We start from the raw sequence: 18,172 nt of genomic DNA, 5'->3' as shown, positions 1-18,172 counted from the left end.
TTTGTTATGTTATCTGATCAATGCATATGAAATTGATTGAAGAAACCTGTGTGTATGCACATATTCTGGCAACAGCACACCAGAAATTTCAATATTTAGTTGGTGTTTTCTAATCTTTTAATTCAAGTCTAGACCTTTTTACTGATATTTCCAACAAACACATTATAAAAATGTACCTATATAGTTTTGACGATTTCTCCAAATTTTGTAATTCAAGTTTTGATATATAAAAACAATTATTAATAATTGGTTATATGCCTTTATTGTTTTCCAAAATACTGCGTTTGAACCAGTTGTCGAAGCATTCTTTTCATTCCGATTGAGGTACCTACAAAATATGTGTTTATTTTTCATCTACAAGAATAAGAAGTGAGGGTGCCAAACAAGGACCGTATGGCGGATGACTCATCAATTCGATGTTTTAACTGTTCCAATACTATGTGTGGGAGCTCATATTATCCTGGTGGAGAATCATTCGTCATCTGATTTTTCCGAACACTTCTGGCAAACAAATGCTGATATACCATTCAGTGCAGACCGCTCTACGTTGCTCTAGTGGAATGGTAGTACGATATGTCCAGTTATTTCGAAAATACAGGTCACCATTTGCTTCGAAGTAGTTCGTGCGCGAACAATTTTAATTGGATTGGACTCGTTTTGAAAGACATATACAGTCGATAGTTGTTTAGATTATGGTTTATATGCAGAGATCCATGATTTGTCGCCTGTCACGATTTTCTAGACGTCTTTTGAAGCGCCGCGATTGAATTTCTCAGCATTTCTTTGTACCAATTGACAGGAGCTTTTTTTGAGCGATCGTCCTTTGCTTTTTTAGCACGATCTCTCCTTTCTAATGCCACTCTGTGGAATCTCTTTTTCATGTCGGTTCTTAGTAAAAGATCTTAGTTCGATCACCGTTTACATTTGATCGGACTACACTTTCTTTGCACTCGCGGCAAAGCTCTAAAAATAGCTCACTGCATTCAAGTAGACACTGCTTTTGCATTGCGCTGAGAATTTCAAGCATCAATCTCGCACTAGTTTTTATCACATTTAAACGCTCCTTTAGGATCCTTATAACACTTGCTTTAGAAATTCCGGTCGGTGCTGTAGTTTCTTTCGTTTTTAAATTTAATATTTTTTGACTTGATTATTTGAATGGGATTAACTAGATTGGTTAACTGAGCTAACCGAGCCGAATTCGCGAATCAGTCATATATAAATTGCAACCCACTAAAAGGGGACTTTACTATGGTCAGTAAGCTTAAGAGGCTCATGTGAAGGGGTTTGATGGGGGAAAAATCCTATCACCCACTCACATTTCGATTGGTCATTTGATCTAAAAATTTATTGGATCGTTGATTGTTAAGTTCATTTATGATTGAATCCATGTGATTTATGAGAATATAAAGAAATAAATAATTCCCATTGGTTATTGATTGTATAATTAATAATAAAATTATATTATAAGTATAATATGCGAAAATATGAAAGTTTGTCCATTTGTTTATTAATGAAAATTGATTCAATTGAATTATGTGAGGTCAGATGAAAGTTCGGTGTATGAAATATCATTTAAGAGTTTTGAATTTGTAATCTCTCTAAGATAACAGTTACATTTCCCATGTCTGATTGTGTTAAGATCAGATCTAGGTTGTTTTTGGAATTTTTTCCTCATTTGCTTAGTTGAGAGTGAAAAATTGAATTATTATGATTTTTTAAAACATAATTAGAATTTATATTTGTTGCTTTTGCATTGGTGATGTTTCTTTCTTGGATGTTAATTGTGGAGGCAGTAAGGAAATCTACATCTGCCAAGATCTTCCCAGTAATATCTGTTGTGATAATAGTGTTTTTAATCATAAACTTCTCTAAGATTTGAATAGATTTAAAATAAAGTCGACAGTCATCGCTTCAAAATAACCGCAGGAATGTATGTTTTCTGACTTGAAAATTTTTAGTGTTAGTCATTTCGACCATCACCGGACTCATATTCCTGTAGTGCCAAAGAGGGTAGTTTTTGTAAAACTGGCACTACACTTTGAGCTGACTGAGGTATAGTGAGTATAGTTACGGGGGATTGAAGTATTCAATTCTTCATTTACTTTTCTTGTTGGATGCTTACGTTTTTACTATACAAAAGTTACAATCACATGTTATTTTCGTCTACATCCGTAAATACTCCACAGACTGCTGAGAATGTTAAAAATGCCACTTGTACAACAAAATGAATCGGAGCTGTTCACTCACTTATAGCTCGTTAAACCAAAAGCAGATATATGGAATGTTTTTAGTTCATTTATAAATGAAAAATAAATATTGCTCATTTTCAAAGTAAAAGTGTATTCTAAACCTCCGTTGAACCGTAGTCGTATGAACAATAACTGTAGAGAGGAAACGTGACATAATAGGAGAAAACCAATCACAATACGGGAATCAGTTTACCTACAAAATAGTTTGTAAATCTAAGTCATCAGAAAAAAATTTAAAATTTGTTTCCCAGTGTAACGGATCCTAGTTTGTTCCAGATTATATCCCATTTTGTGCATTATTCACCAGTCTATGTTACGGAACACATATTGATTCCACCTACACTAAATTCAAAACACAAATTAAAATCAAGGAATTTTCTACTTCATTTTACTGGTAATTATTAATTTTCTAGCTGTTAATCACTTCCGGTTTCAGGTGTAACTTCAAAGCATACTGTGTTTTCAGTTTCTTGAATACCATTATATACTGTATTCCAGCGGGATGGGTTTGGGGTCAACATGGATTCTTGAAACAACTGGGAGCAGTGGACATTGCAGGATCTGGTGTAGTACATTTGATAGGTAATACACTGATTTACTGATTATAAGCGTCTTCTCCGAATACCTATATATTCATCATCCGAGATTTAAATTATGGCCAAGTACAATATAAGAAATATGTATAACAATAATAAAATTTACACACAATAAATAGTTAATTATCGGCGGTTTTAGATTGTGTTATTTCCAGTAATATATTTTACATATTTTTATAACCTTCCACAGAAGTGCTAGCAGATTTTATCATGATATATGTTCATGGCGACTTATATCTATTATGAAGTGAATTTGAAATCTGAGTATGCCGTTTTGACAACTAAAAAAAGAAACTACAGAAAACGTCTATTTCTACAAACAACATATATTGCCCAAAATGATCAATTCATCAATAAGAAAACTGATTTAGAAACTGTAATATATGCATATATCTAGATTTTGAAACAACGAACTCTATAAACATTCAACGCCAATAACAGCTAATCTACCTCACTTAACTTATAATGTTCAACTTCACTTATAACGACGTAGCCTATATACTTTATTGTCATTCATATTCGAATCAATAAATATTCAGCTATTCATAACAACGAATCAGTTAATGAAGGAGCCAATACTTCAATATTCAGATTTTACAAAACCTTTTAATTTAACCACAGATAATTTGATATTGATAACTTTGAATGTACATTTCAACTACTTTATGAAAAATTTTCCTTCCACGATATCCTCTGTTCCTTCGTTCTCATTGATTTTCCAGCTATTTTTTGCTACAACAGCCACCGTTTCCAAGCATTATTTACCGGAAATACTAGATATTTTATATAAACTCTAGATAATATACATTAATTAATTCTCTTTCCAATTTATTGTCTCTCTCAATAGTTTACTTATTACAAAATAAATAAGTTTTTAATATTTCAATAGTCCATTCTATACATCAGTTCATTTATAATAATCTTTGACATCAGTTCATATTTATTTCTACAACCTAAATTCTAAATTCCATATGTAAAGCTTTTCACTTATCTTCCTAAGTAAGACGTAACTTTTCTCAAGTGAACTCCTTTTCACTTATTTTCTTTGAAATTATAAAATTGTCCATTTGCTTATGATAGAACAAGATCAATATTCTAGAATTTTCCCAAACACTCGCGATAAGTTTTTTCTAACACCCCAGTCGGCAATTAACAATTTTATCTCACTTTTTTATTTGGTGGTTAATCTGGAGTTCAACGACACAATTAATGAGAGATCATGATATTTTAAGGTGGAAGTGCAGCGTTTGCAAGTGCCGTCATGCTAGGACCTCGATTGGGGCGATATGATAATGGAATTACGCCTATGCCTTTAGGAAATCCTGTAAACGCCGTTATGGGTTTGTTTGTCCTGTGGTGGGGATGGTTAGCTTTTAACTCTGGAAGCACGTACGGGGTAACGTATCATTTTTTCAAGCAATATATGTTATGATGGCATAATTTTGATTGTTTAACAAGCTATCAATCAGTTTCGATTCAAACTAAGAATACGAGTAGCTCCTTATAATTACAGGTATACTAAAATAGAAGAACTCACTTTCACCTTTTACTATTAACTCTCTTTGTTCTTCGCATCAAGTAACAGATATAAGGAATGTCTAAATATAGATAATTTCCTTGAATTTCTTAAAAACATCGAATGACATAGATATTTGCAGAGAAGATCTTATTTTTGGAACCAGAATATTGTGATTTAATAAAAAAAAAGAATACTGACATTTGCATTTCTCTTGATTGGTGTTCTATCTTTTATTTTAGTAAAAATAGATTGAATATTAAGGGTTTGATTCGACGCTATCTTGGTATTGTGTTGCTTAAAGATTCCAGAAAGTTCAGTAGTAAATGAATTGCTATATGGTAAAGGTAACTATATAAATAGGTAAAATAGAAATGCCGGAAATGACGTTTAATGATATTGATTCAATATTAACAATCAGTGTCAGAGGTATTGTATGAAATTCTTTCATAACTCATATTCTATACGAGTAAATTGTAATTCTATTATTGTCGATTCTTATGAATTTGGTATAAAGAAAAGGTAACAATTTTTCAGTGTTTTCTCTTTCTATATTGAATTTGTATATAAGGATCAAAACTATTGGATTAAAATGATAATTGATCAATTTAATTATGTGGAAGGGATACAATTATATCATCTACATTCTTTTTGCATCTGATGGTGGAATGAAAAGTTCTTTTTCCCAAGATCGAACTAGATCATTATATTGTTTTTGATAAGAATTAGAGTCTTGTTTAATTCTTTTCTAAGATGCGATTAAATTGAAAATTCACAATGTCTCACCCCCTAAAATATATGGTTTACCAAAACTGCACAAACCTGACATTCCTCTTCGACCGATTGTTCCAAGTATTTAAACTCCTCTCATCCCATTATCTAAATATTTGGAAAATATTTGGTGAAAAATTTCATATAAAAAAAATACTATATCAAAATTACATGGGATTTTCAAGAAAAAATTAAAAATATAAAATTCCCAACGAATGTGTATTTATTCCGTTAGATGTTGTTTCTTTATATACAAATATTGCTATTACCTTTGTGAGGAATATATTGATGAAAAAATTGGATAAAATTGAAGAATATACAGAAATACCTCGAAACGAATTCACAAAATCTATAGAACTGACACTAACAACAAAATACTTGAAATATGAAAATGAAATATAATAACAAATTGATGGTTGTGCTATGAGAGCTTCCATTTCAAAAGTTATAGCAATATTCTTTTACCGATATGTAGATAATTGCGTTACTGCCGCACAGAAGAATCAGAATGATAACACAAATAAAAAATTCAATTTTCATCATGGAAAACTTCAATAACAATAAAATTTAATGCAATCCAGGATGCCCTGACATGAACTATGTGACAGTGAATGTCAGAATGAGTTAATCATAACATTACAATTAAAATGGCAAATTTACTAAATCGTGAAGAAAAAATAGAACTGTTAAATGTTGGAAACAATTACAAAACATACATAGAGGCCGCAAATATTTTTAATAATAGACATCTGTATAGAAGCATTAGGCATTCAACAGTTACAAAAATTTTGAATAAATTTAAGGCTAGTGGAAGTAAAGAAAATGAATTTATGAATAAGCACCGAGAACGGGTTGCGAATGAAGACATTGAATTTGAAGTGAAATTTTCTGTCGTAAAAGACCCAATAATGTCATTAAAAAAAGGACCTCTGCAAACCAAACTACTTCAGTAAGTGAAAAAACAGTGGCAAATATTTTGAAAGGTAATAAACACCATGCATACAAACCACAATTTTTACACACGTTACTACAAAGGGATTACGATATTAGTTTTGAATTCTGAGCTCTGATCCAAGGAAAGTTGGATGAAAACCCGTTTTTCACAAGAACTATAATATTTCTCGATTAGGTAACATTTTCTTCAAACGAAACCGTCTCATCACAAAATTGACTTTTTCTTTGAGGTTACTCATAACAGCAGGTTTATCGGCGAGGGCCATTTGATAATGTAGATCATTTGGAAAATATTATTTCTGAAGAATGCCAAAAAATTACTTCAAATATGATACGGAAAGTAACACAAGAGTTTGACAAAATAAGAATTAGATGTTTACAAAGAGAAGGTTGATATGTGGAAGCTGTAGGTCATAGAATTAAAATTGAATTATGTTTGTTTCTATTTAATAAATATTTTTTGTATGGATTTTTCAATTTCTACAATAAGTAATTATTATGCATCTATTTCGTATGTAAATTGCAAAGTTGTTCAAAAACAGTAATGAATAGAAAGATCAATCTGCCTACTGCTTGGAATTTCACCGAGGAACACTGTTGACAGGAACACACCCACTGCTGGTCTTGATATATATATATATATATATATATATATATATATATATATATATATATATATATATATATATATATATATATATATATATATATATATTCTTTAAGAATGTCCAGTCTCTGAACTGTAGATTCTAGACCTCAAAGTATGATGATTCTGCTCAACATGCCTTATGCATATTGCTAGTTTCCGAGATACTGGGTGTTCAATTTTGAATTTCGTAATAATTTTTTATGTTTTCACGATTTCTCTTTGAAAATTGGCAATTTCACGTTTTTTGGCATGAGGAATCATAATTTGCACTCTAATTTAATATTGCTAATAGAGGGCGCTAGTTACACTTGTTTGTGTTAATTAAATCAAAGGAAACTTTTTTTGGGCTAAACTTACAACTAAAATGATAAAAGAATATTAAAAAGCGTTAAATTCTACAAAAAAAAGTTACTCTTCTTTGATTGTTGTAACTCAATTGGTTATCGAGTTATTTGCTCTAAAAAGTTCAATAAATTTTAATTTTTTCATAAAAAAAGTTTACTATTTGTCAAATATGTAACAATAACAAATTTGTAAATAAAAATAAAGAACTTCAAAGCAAATGCTCAAAATGTCCACCATTTACTTCAATACACTTTATGATCCGCTTTCGTAAAGATCTCTTAATATCAAATAATCCTTGTCTATTATTTTTTCTTTGTAAACTAATGCCTTCATTTGCGACCAAATTAAAAAATTCAATGGATTTAAATCAGGGCCTCTTGGTGGCCAAGCAAACTCACTTCCAAGACCAATCCATCGATGCGGAAACTGTTCGTTTAAGTATTGACGAAATTGTAAAGAATAATGTGGTGGTGATCCACTTTCGTAAAGATCTCTTAATATCAAAATCACATTCGTGAATTAAGCCGTGGTTCAATTTTTCGTTTTCTTTTCAAGGAGGCTTGTATCACTTTTATACAGTTTGTGTAGAAGCCAAAATTGGATAATAATAATAATAATAAGTAATACATTAGTATACCATTTATTAACAAGTTAGTAATTAACAAGTGTAATAGTTATTTATCAAATAATATCTACGCATAACGATTTTTCCAATAATGAGATGCGAGATCAATTTTATTCGGAAAATCCAAACTATTATGAAAATATCGATGACGTTAATATAAACAATTATTATACACAGGAAACAGAACATTCTTATGTAGATAATCCTACGAATTCCAAAGATTTTTACACAGATGCTCACATTACAGAAATATCAAATAATCGGACTCAGGATTTTCATACTCTCACGAGCCCAAGCAAGGTAACTTAATATATGTGAACGCATTAAAAACAAATATGCCATTTATAGAAATTCCAGAAATAAATGCAAAATTTTTAGTTGACACAGGAAGCTCAAAGTCACTTATAAATTTCACCGAAACTAGCGTATAAATTTTATACGAATTACATGTTTAATGAAAATTTTGATATTCAAACTGCTCATAATATTAATTATCACGACGAGGTAGCGTATATTCCATTGTTCAATATTTTTAATTTACAAGAGTCACAAATTTTATCTTTTCAATTTAGTGAAAAATTTGATGGAATCATAGGCATAGATTTACTTAAACAATTAAATGCTAGTGCTAACCTCAGTAAAAAGCAAATTATTACTCCTAATACAATTGTTACTCTAATATTTGGTAGAGACGCTGATAATAATATAAAAAGTTATTCTCTAATAATACCAGGTCGTACTCAAGAAGTTGTAAAATTACCAGTTAATCATAAAAATGGCATTGGAATATTAAATTATGAAAAGTTAGGTAATGGCCTTGAAACACCAAAAGCATTAGTAAATATAGTCAATAATTTTGCAATAACCACAATATTAAATTCAAATGGGAACCCTGTCAAGCTTTGGACAAATAGGAAGTAGAATCAGAAATAAACTTAGCTAATTCCAATGATAATAAATTGGAAGAAAATTTAAAGAATATAAGATTAGATCATTGCAATAGGGAAGAAAAGGAAGCGTTAAGAAAACTTTGTTATGAATATAGAGATATTTTTTATTGCGAAGGCATTCCTTTAAGTTTTACTAACGATATCAAACATAAAATTAAGTTAACCGACGATAATCCAATATACACTAAATCTTATCGGTTCCTGGAAATTCATCGAGAGGAAGTGAAAAAACAAATAAGAAAAATGCTGCACGAAGGTATTATAGAAGAATCTACTTCACCGTTTTCTGCACCCATTTGGATCGTATCAAAACGATCAGATGCTTCCGGCAAGAAAAAATGGAGATTGGTAATAGATTACCGCAAACTAAATGAAAAAAGAATTCAAAACCGTTATCCAATCCCAAGAATAAGTGAGATTATGGACAGACTAGGAAGAGCTAACTATTTTACATCCTTGGATTTAGCTAGTGGCTTCCACCAAATCGAAGTTGACCCCGAAGACGTACCCAAAACTGCCTTTAATACCCCACAAGGTCACTTTCAATTCAAGAGAATGCTTTTTGGACTCAAGAAAGCCCCATCCACATTTCAAAGTGTAATGGACAATGTATTACGAGGACTTACTGACGAAACCTGTATTGTTTACTTTGACGACATCCTAATTTATAGTACTTCTCTTCAAGAACACATACAAAGAGTTAAACAAGTATTTGACAGACTGAGAAAATTTAACTTAAAGACTTAACTTGACAACTACGAATTCCTTCAAAAATCAATAGTATACTTAGGTCATATAATTACCCCCGAAGGTGTAAAACCTAATCCTGAGAAAATTTCTGTAATCAAAAACTTCCCGATTCCCAAAACCCAAACTGAAATCAAAAGTTTCCTTGGACTTCTTGGATATTACCGCCGTTTCATACTAAATTTTGCCAAACTGATCAAACCCATGACTAAATGCTTGAAAAAAGGAATGCGAATAATTCATGACAAAGAATTCATAGACTTTTTTCAAAATTGCAAAGAAATTTTAACAAACGATCCTATATTACAATATCCAGACTTTTCCAAACCAATTATTCTAACAACCGATAGTAGTAACTATTCCCTTGGAGCAGATTATCACAAATGAGAAACCTATAGTTTACTTCACGAACCTTGAACGATTCAGAAATCAATTACTCTACGATTGAAAAGGAATTACTTGCAATCGTATGGGCTTGCAAATACTTTCGACCCTATTTGTAAGAACGACAATTTCACATATATACTGACCACAAACCCCTAACCTGGCTTTTCAAGTTAAAAGAACCCAACTCAAAATTAGTGAGATGGCGTTTGAAATTAGAAGAATACGACTATAAATTTTTTACAAACGCGGATCTTCAAACGTTGTGTCTGACTGTCTAAGTAGAATACAAATTAACGCTTTAGAAACTGATTCAATTATTTATAACCCCGGTGACACGAATGACGCAATTTTAGAATTCTTACGAGAGTTCGAAAACTCTTTACGTACAAATACCGCCTCCTAAAAATACCACTAATATACCTCCAAATTTACGAGACGAACTCAATACACCTGAACCTAACTGGACGAAACCTTCCACCCCTAAATCCAATTCCTCAACTATTCATTCAGCTTTTGAAACCACTAACCAAGGAATTCCTATATTAGATGAAATTATTAATAACAAAGTTCACCAAATTTTAGTATATCCAAATTTATATCAAAAACTAGACTTCTCTCAATATACATACGAAAATCACAAGATTACGAAAGTTAAAATTCAAGAAAATGACAACGAACGTTTTATATTCGAATTTTTAGTAGAAAACACAGATCTTAATAACACATTCTATCTCTATTTTAACAAAGACAACATGTATCATGATTTTAATAGAGTTTATTTGAAACATTTCTCTTAAAATCAACCAAGACTTATCCAATGCACTAAATTAGTTAATACGGTTTCAGATAAAGAAGAACAGATCCTTTTACTCAGAAATTACCACGAAAGCAAAACCACACACAGAGGAATTCAAGAAACCCTCGAAAAATTAAAAATAAATTACTATTGGAAAAATATGAAAAAATCGATTACTAATTACATTAATTCTTGCGCAATTTGTCAGAAAAATAAATATGCTAGAGAAAAACCTTATGTTCCGCTAATGTTAACCGAAACTGCATCAAAACCATTTCAAATTATACACGTAGACGTTTTTGTTTACAACGGAAAATCTTATCTAACCTTAACAGATGCATTCACAAAATTCGCACAAGCAATGCACATTCCTTCTAAAACAGCTGTTATTATAAGTAAAGCTCTAATAAAATATTTTACATCATTCGGAGTACCACAATGAATTGTTTTAGATAAAGGTACAGAATTCCATAACGATACTATTAAAGAACTTTTGGCATTACACAAAATTAAAATACATTTCACCACAACTGGTCATCATGAATCCAACTCCATAGCTGAAAGAGTTCATTCAACCTTGATTGAACATCTTAGAATAGTACGAGAACTTTACCCCGACGAAAATGATTTAATGGATTACGCAATGACAGAGTACAATAATTCTATACACAGTTCTACAAGTTTCACCCCTTTTCAACTTACCTTTGGTCATACAGATTCTAGAAACCCAAACGAAATTTTTATACCCCAAATTTTCTATAATGACTATGTAGACAATCATCGAACAAAGTTACAACATGTTTATAAAAATGTACAAAAAAATTAAAAACAAATAAGGAAAAAATTTTACAAAAACGAAATACTAACGGTGATTCGAATAGTGAATTCAAAATTAGTCAAATTGTATATAAGCATAATCCCAAAAAACGATATAAAAAGACAAACGTTTCCTAGGTCCTTTCGAAATTACTTGAATACTTGACAGAAATCGTGTTGAAGTTTCTGAAAAATTACTTAAACATAAAAAACTTGAAGCACATAAAGAAATTGTACACATAAATGAACTAAAAAAACCTCCCATTGCAGTTTCCTCTTTTGGACCGCTGAAGGAAGATTAGATGCACCCAAATTCCATAACCTAAACGATAATCCTGGCCTCCTACCCTTACGACTAGGCACTGCTCATATACAAACCGACTTTTGGACTTTCATACATGTTTATGACATTACAAATATAACTGACCACTTTCTAAATTTAAAGGACCAATATGATAACCTATACGACTATTTTTCAAATCATCCTAGCATGTTCAACTTCACGGAGTACTTTGATAATTCCTACCACATAATTCGAATAATAGAAAATAAAATCACTTTACAAATAGAACAATTGAACCCATTATGGGGAAAACATGCGAAACGATCTCTTTTTGACGGAATTGGCTCAGCAATAAAATTTATAACAGGTAATTTAGATCAAGAGGATGCAATCCGATATAACGAAGCTAATAAAACATTATCTAATAATCAGAATAATATCAAAACATCAAATTACATTACTAGAATCATCTATTAAATCATTCGAAAATAATTCCAGTATACTATCCCGCAATCAAGAAACATTGAGCTCACGTTTAATGATTTACAAAAAGAATTAAGGAATATGAGAACAGAAATGATAGAAATTTACCATTTCTTTTTAATTGAAAAAATTGTTTCCTAATTTTCGACCAGTTTTCAAATCATTTATGACATACTCGACAGAATAGAAGTGGCTATAAGCTTCGCAAAAATGAATACTTTCCACAATTCTATAACAAATCCAAATGAAATACTTTCAGAGATAATATCAGTTAAGAAAAATATTGATGAAGATAACAAGTTTCCATTTGAAACATCGTTGAATAATATTGTATTATATGAAAAAATTATCAAAGTTAAAAGTTACAGTAAATATAATAGTATTACTTTTATATTCGAAGTACCAAAACAAAATTTCAAACTCGTACTCCCCCAATCCAAATTTCTCCTTTTAAATGAGCAAAAATATGCCTCTACGAACTCTAAATGTCAAGAAATAATTAAAGAAGAGTTCATCTGCCGAGGACTACAAAGAAGAGCAATATCAAGTAACTCTCCTTGCGAAGTCCAGTTATTGAAATACTCTCAATCTACCTATAATTGCCGAGATATCCCGTTTACATTAGTGAAGTCAAAATTCAGAAATTAGAAACCGACCATTGGATTGTTATTACCCCGTATAGCGTTATAGTCAAACAAAACTGCAACAGACATTACAAACTTTCCTGTGAACGGTAGTTATCTAATCGAACTTAGGGAATGGAAATCTCGCGAGATCGGGGCTCAAGCGAGATCCCGCGAGTTTATAAATAACAATACTGCGAGATCTCGCCAATTTCGAGATCTCGCGAGATTGGCAGTTTTGTGTGTATTTTTGCAAATAATCACAATATTTGAATAAATTAGGAAAAAAATAATAAAAACTATAAGTATTATAAGATAAACATTTATTTTCACGAATTTTTTCAATAGACTTTTATGCATCAAACATTGATTGACGTATCTGTCCATAATTTTTTAATAAACTTCTAAGTAGTAAACTTTGACGTACGTATCTATCAAATAACAAATGAAAGAAACAACCAGTCTTCTCTTCTAATATCAAACAAAAATCTTTTATTAATAAAACAGTTCTTCTATAACAAACAAAACAACGAGAAGTCAAAAAAATGAAACTTATTATCTAAGTTGAGTTGACTATTAAACTGAGATATTATTATCAATTAAATAAAACTATATCTACTCAGTAGATCCATTAGATATTACAGATTGATTAACAAAATATACCAATCAAATGAAATATTTGTTCAGTTTAAATCACAAGCTATTATTACGAATTATTTTGAAAGTAGCTCCTTAAGAAGCACAAAATGTCCAAAGAATCGTCTGTTAAACGGCTTCTTATTTTGTTGGCCAGATAACCAGCCGCTGAGAAGGCCCTTTCGGATTCAACGCTAGTTGGAACCACAGATCTCAGGCAGTTATCCACGAACTGTAAAAGTTCGCCTTTTGACCCCCCGGACTCGTATAAATTCATTTCCTTTTTGATTAATGCCTCCAGAGAATTCGTAGTTAGTTTTCTGTCTCTAGGTTCTTTGAACGCAGCAGTCAATGTTTCCTGAAGTTCTTCTTGCAATGAAATACTCTTGCGTGTCTCAAAAAGAGATGAAAGCGGTTCATTATCGCCATCATCAAATTCAGTTATATCATTAGCGGTAGCAGCTGATGTTGATGCGATCGACCAAGATGGATCTGAATTTGTCTGTGTCTGTGAATTAGTCTGACTGTGTTGCGGATGCAAACGCTCTATAAGTGATTTAGTTTCAGTTCGAATCACGTTTTTCGGAGGTAATTTAAATGTTTCGTCTTTCGCAAACTCTTCTTTATCTGCTTGGTATTTAGCTGGATCTCTAATATACAACAAGCATGCTGTCAAATTCGTCCGACGCTCAACAATGCGCTTTCTCAAGGAGCCAGCTAGTTTTTCTGTCAATGGAGTTTTTAGCTCTTCCAGTTTGCGAATCATAAACCTAAGTGTTGTTTCTGCGATAGCCAAGTCTGTATCTTGACGACATAACACCTCCACAGCCAGTTTTACAGGTTGAAATGCCTTGTCTAAGTTCGCTAAAACCTCATGTTCTTCCGCATTCAAAGAGTAGTTCGGATCAGCTTCCAGGCTGAGGTCGATCAAAGCTTTGCTGACACACAGCTTGATTCTAATAAATGTAGAAATCATGTCTGCTAGGCTTGACCATCGAGTTTTACAATCAAGTTGTAACTTAATTTCTTTTCCAAATTCTTGCTTTACGTATATTTGCAGAGTATCATTTTTAGTAGGTGATCTTTTAAAAAGTTTCACCAATTTCCTAACTTTCTCAATAATACCCGCATATTCTGCATTTAGGTCTACTTCTATTCTGGGCATAGAGCAATGAAAAACATCATCTTCTGAGTCTGAGCCTGTGCTAGAAATTTCGTCCATTTCCAAAGGAATCTCATCGTCGTTTTCCTCATTTTCAGATTCTATTACAGGTTCCTCAGCATCAGTTTGTTTTTTATAAATAGTATCTATTAAGTTGTACTGTGATTGTGATATCAATCGACCCAACTTTTTCATCACACTTGCCCCATGTGTAGTAATATTGATAATATCTTTTTCCAAAATAAGGCCAAATTCGATTAACTTTGTTTTTAAAATACTGACACCACTTTCAGCAGGCACACTTCCAAAGACGCGAATCAGCCCCAAGTTCCAAAACAGAGCATTGCCGTTCAAAAATGTGTGTACGTTTACATTCATGTATCGCTTGTTCATAGAAGAAGTCCACTCATCAAATGTTAGCGTAAATCTGTGATCATTCTCCTTCAGTTGTGCCAATTCACGCATTATTTTCATTTTCAATGTCATGCCATAATTCATAACTATAAGTTTAATTGTGTTTGGGGACATAGGCAGTTTGTGTCCCGAAGAATTGAAGAGATCTCTCATATCTTTTGAAGTACAGAAAACACGGAAAGGTAGTCCATCTTTGGCTACCATTCTTGATACTTTTTTCTCCATAGAAGTATCTTCAACCGGGAGGAAATGATCAGTAATTTTTTGCCTCTTCTTCCTTACTGGTGGCACTGGTGCCGACGATCCTGGTGATTCTGGACTAACATTCGACGTAGATGCGGATGCTGTTACTAATTCCATGTTTTGATTAGTAGCCCCAGTATTTGATGATGGTGGCGGCAACGGCAACGGCGGAGGTGATATGACATTCTTCGTTTTCGTGTCAATTTTATGAATCGATTTTAAATGCACATGTAAGCCAAGCGAAGATCGATCTTTGGTTTTAAGAATCTTCTTACAAAGTTTGCACTTAGCACTCAATCCATTTTCCGCTCTCAAAAAGTATTTCCATACTTCCGACACACTCTCATAGTCTTTATAAACTATATTCACCGACATCGTTCGTTATTCCACTCGGAAATCACATAAGAAACTTTTTTTTGCATAAATAACCAAAAAAATACTCGAATGCAATCAAACTCAATCACGTTAGCTAGCAACAACTATTAGTAAACAAAACAAATGCGCGCTGCACGCCGGCTCAATTTTCGACCAACCTCAGGCAGGCCGCCGCCTCCCGCGCACCGAACGAAACCGACAGATCGCAACTTCGTCCGTGTCAGTCCGCGCTTCGAATAAGAATAAGACGGTTTTATGCTCGAGTGCAATCTCGTTAAACTCGCGAGATCTCGCCCTTTTTTCGTCCGAGATCAATCTCGCTAAAAAAGGCCGAGATCTCGCGAGAACGAGATCTCGCGAGAACGAGATTGCATTCCCTAATCGAACTTAACAACGAATGTGACATTTTAATAAACAACTTTCATCTAAAAACTTTTAAATCCAGAGTGCCTAAATATAAAAACATTGATTTACCCAAATTAAATATTCATGCAAAAAATTTTACTCCAGATGAACAATGTGTTATTCAAGAAGATAAAAAGTCAGCTGAGAAGATAAACTCGTTACCCATTCATTTTCAAAGTATAAGTTTTTATTCAATTTTATTATATCTTATAGTTACAGCCTGCGTTATATATCTAATAATTAGAATAAGAAGAAAGAAGAACCAACCGAAAGGGAGACAACAAGCGAAGAAGATGTTTTGAAAAATTTTCCTCTAATGCCGAACTCTGGTCCATACCCATAGTTCTCTCTTAGGGTGGAGGAGTTACGTCAATGAACATTGTTTATTAAGCTTTATTCTATAACGCCAACGAGGCACTTTGTAAAACATATAAATATTGTAAACCTGTAATAAATTCAGATTCTGTTTTTGTCAATGTATTGAATAAACGTTTCTCAACGTGTAATTCGTTGTAAAAACGCCTTCTCGAAGTTCAGCAACGTAATTTGTGCAATATGATTTGTGTGTTTGCTCAGTCAAATTATAGTGGTCCAGCTGTGGCTCGAAGATATTCACAATTATACCCAAATCGAAGGCAACCCAATTACAAACTGTACCGAAATATTTACAACCACTTAGGTGAAACGGGGTCTTTACGCTCTAAAACTGAGCACGGTGCTACAAATAAATCACTGCCGATAAAGAAGATGAAATTTTAATTTGTGTTACGTAGAATCCAGATATCAGTACTCGCCGATTAAGTCTGCAAACAGGTATAAGCAAATCATTTATTTTTAGAATACTGAGAGGGAAAAATTGCATCCATAACATTACACTCCTGTTCAGAATTTATTACCTCAAGATTTACCTAAGCGTACAATTTGCCCATTTTTTGCAAGATAAACAAAATGTTAACCCAGATTTTCTGGATATAATTCTTTTTACTGATGAGGCAACATTTACCAGACGAGGAATATTTAATTATAAAAATAATCATTTGTGGGATTCTGAAAATCCACATGCTATGAGGGAAACACATTTTCAGCACGAGTTTAAGGTTAACATTTGGTGTGGTGTAATATTTGGGTATTTAATAGGTCCTTTTGAACTGGCAAACAATTTGAATGGACCTCTTTATTTAGATTTTCTTCAAGAACATTTACACGAATTAGTAAAGGATATACCTCTCACTTTAAGACAAAATATGCATGACGGAGCACCACCACATTATTCTTTACAATTTCGTCAATACTTAAACGATCAGTTTCCGCATCGATGGATTGGTCGTGAAAGTGAGTTTGCTTGGCCACAAAGAGGCACTAATTCAAATCCTTTGGATTTTTCAATTTGGTCGCAAATGAAGGCATTAGTTTATAAAGAAAAAATTACTTCTCTTCCATAACTGCGACAGAAAATAGAAGAAGCCGCGGATGTAATTAAAAATAATAGACAAGGATTATTTGATATTAAGAGATCTTTACGAAAGCGGATCATAGTGTATTGAAGTATATGGTGGGCATTTTGAGCATTTGCTTTGAAGTTTTCCATTTTTTTTGTTATTGTTACATATTTAAGGAATAATAAAATTTTTTTATGAAAAAATTATAATTTATTGAACTTTTTGGAAGCAAATAACTCGAAACCCATTGAGTTACACGAATCAAAGAAGAGTAACTTTTTTTGTAGAATTTAGCGCTTTTTAATATCTTATATATTAAAAAAATTGATTTCCATTCCGAGTTCGTTCAGGCGTTCTATCCAACCGATTTGCTTAATTTTTTTTTTAATGAAAGGTATTGATGCACAGATCAGCCATCAACCATCGGATTCCATCTAATTTTCACCATTCTCAGGTTATACTCCAATGCGATTTCCTCCTGTACATTACTTATGGGAGTTTTTCACATACACACGTTCTATCCTCAATATCTCAGGTTCTGTTCAAGATAGAGACTTCGTTTTGGTTTAGGAACACTCGCTGAAACACCTTCTTTCTTAAATCGGTTGAGTTGGAGAGGAGCTAGGCGCGGACATTCAATGTGGAGTTATGGATTTTTGTAGGTTTTTGGCAATTTTTCTACATTCAAAGATCTATATCTCAGGT

General features: G+C 32.3%; 1 protein-coding gene across 1 annotated transcript in view; it reads left to right on the top strand.

The window, feature by feature from the left end:
• LOC130900287 (putative ammonium transporter 2) overlaps positions 1-18,172 on the top strand; it is a 151,913-nt gene that overhangs the window by 21,628 nt on the left and 112,113 nt on the right. Inside the window, exons 4-5 of the mRNA XM_057810800.1 lie at positions 2,689-2,834; positions 4,081-4,244. Coding sequence (XP_057666783.1) covers positions 2,689-2,834; positions 4,081-4,244 — 310 coding nt within the window. The remainder of the gene's footprint in view (positions 1-2,688; positions 2,835-4,080; positions 4,245-18,172) is intronic.

The sequence above is a fragment of the Diorhabda carinulata genome, chromosome 12, assembly GCF_026250575.1.
Source record: "Diorhabda carinulata isolate Delta chromosome 12, icDioCari1.1, whole genome shotgun sequence".
NCBI classification, from domain to species: domain Eukaryota; kingdom Metazoa; phylum Arthropoda; class Insecta; order Coleoptera; family Chrysomelidae; genus Diorhabda; species Diorhabda carinulata.
The sequence above is the reverse complement of the archived record's forward strand: the minus strand, read 5'-3'. Positions and strand labels throughout refer to the sequence as shown.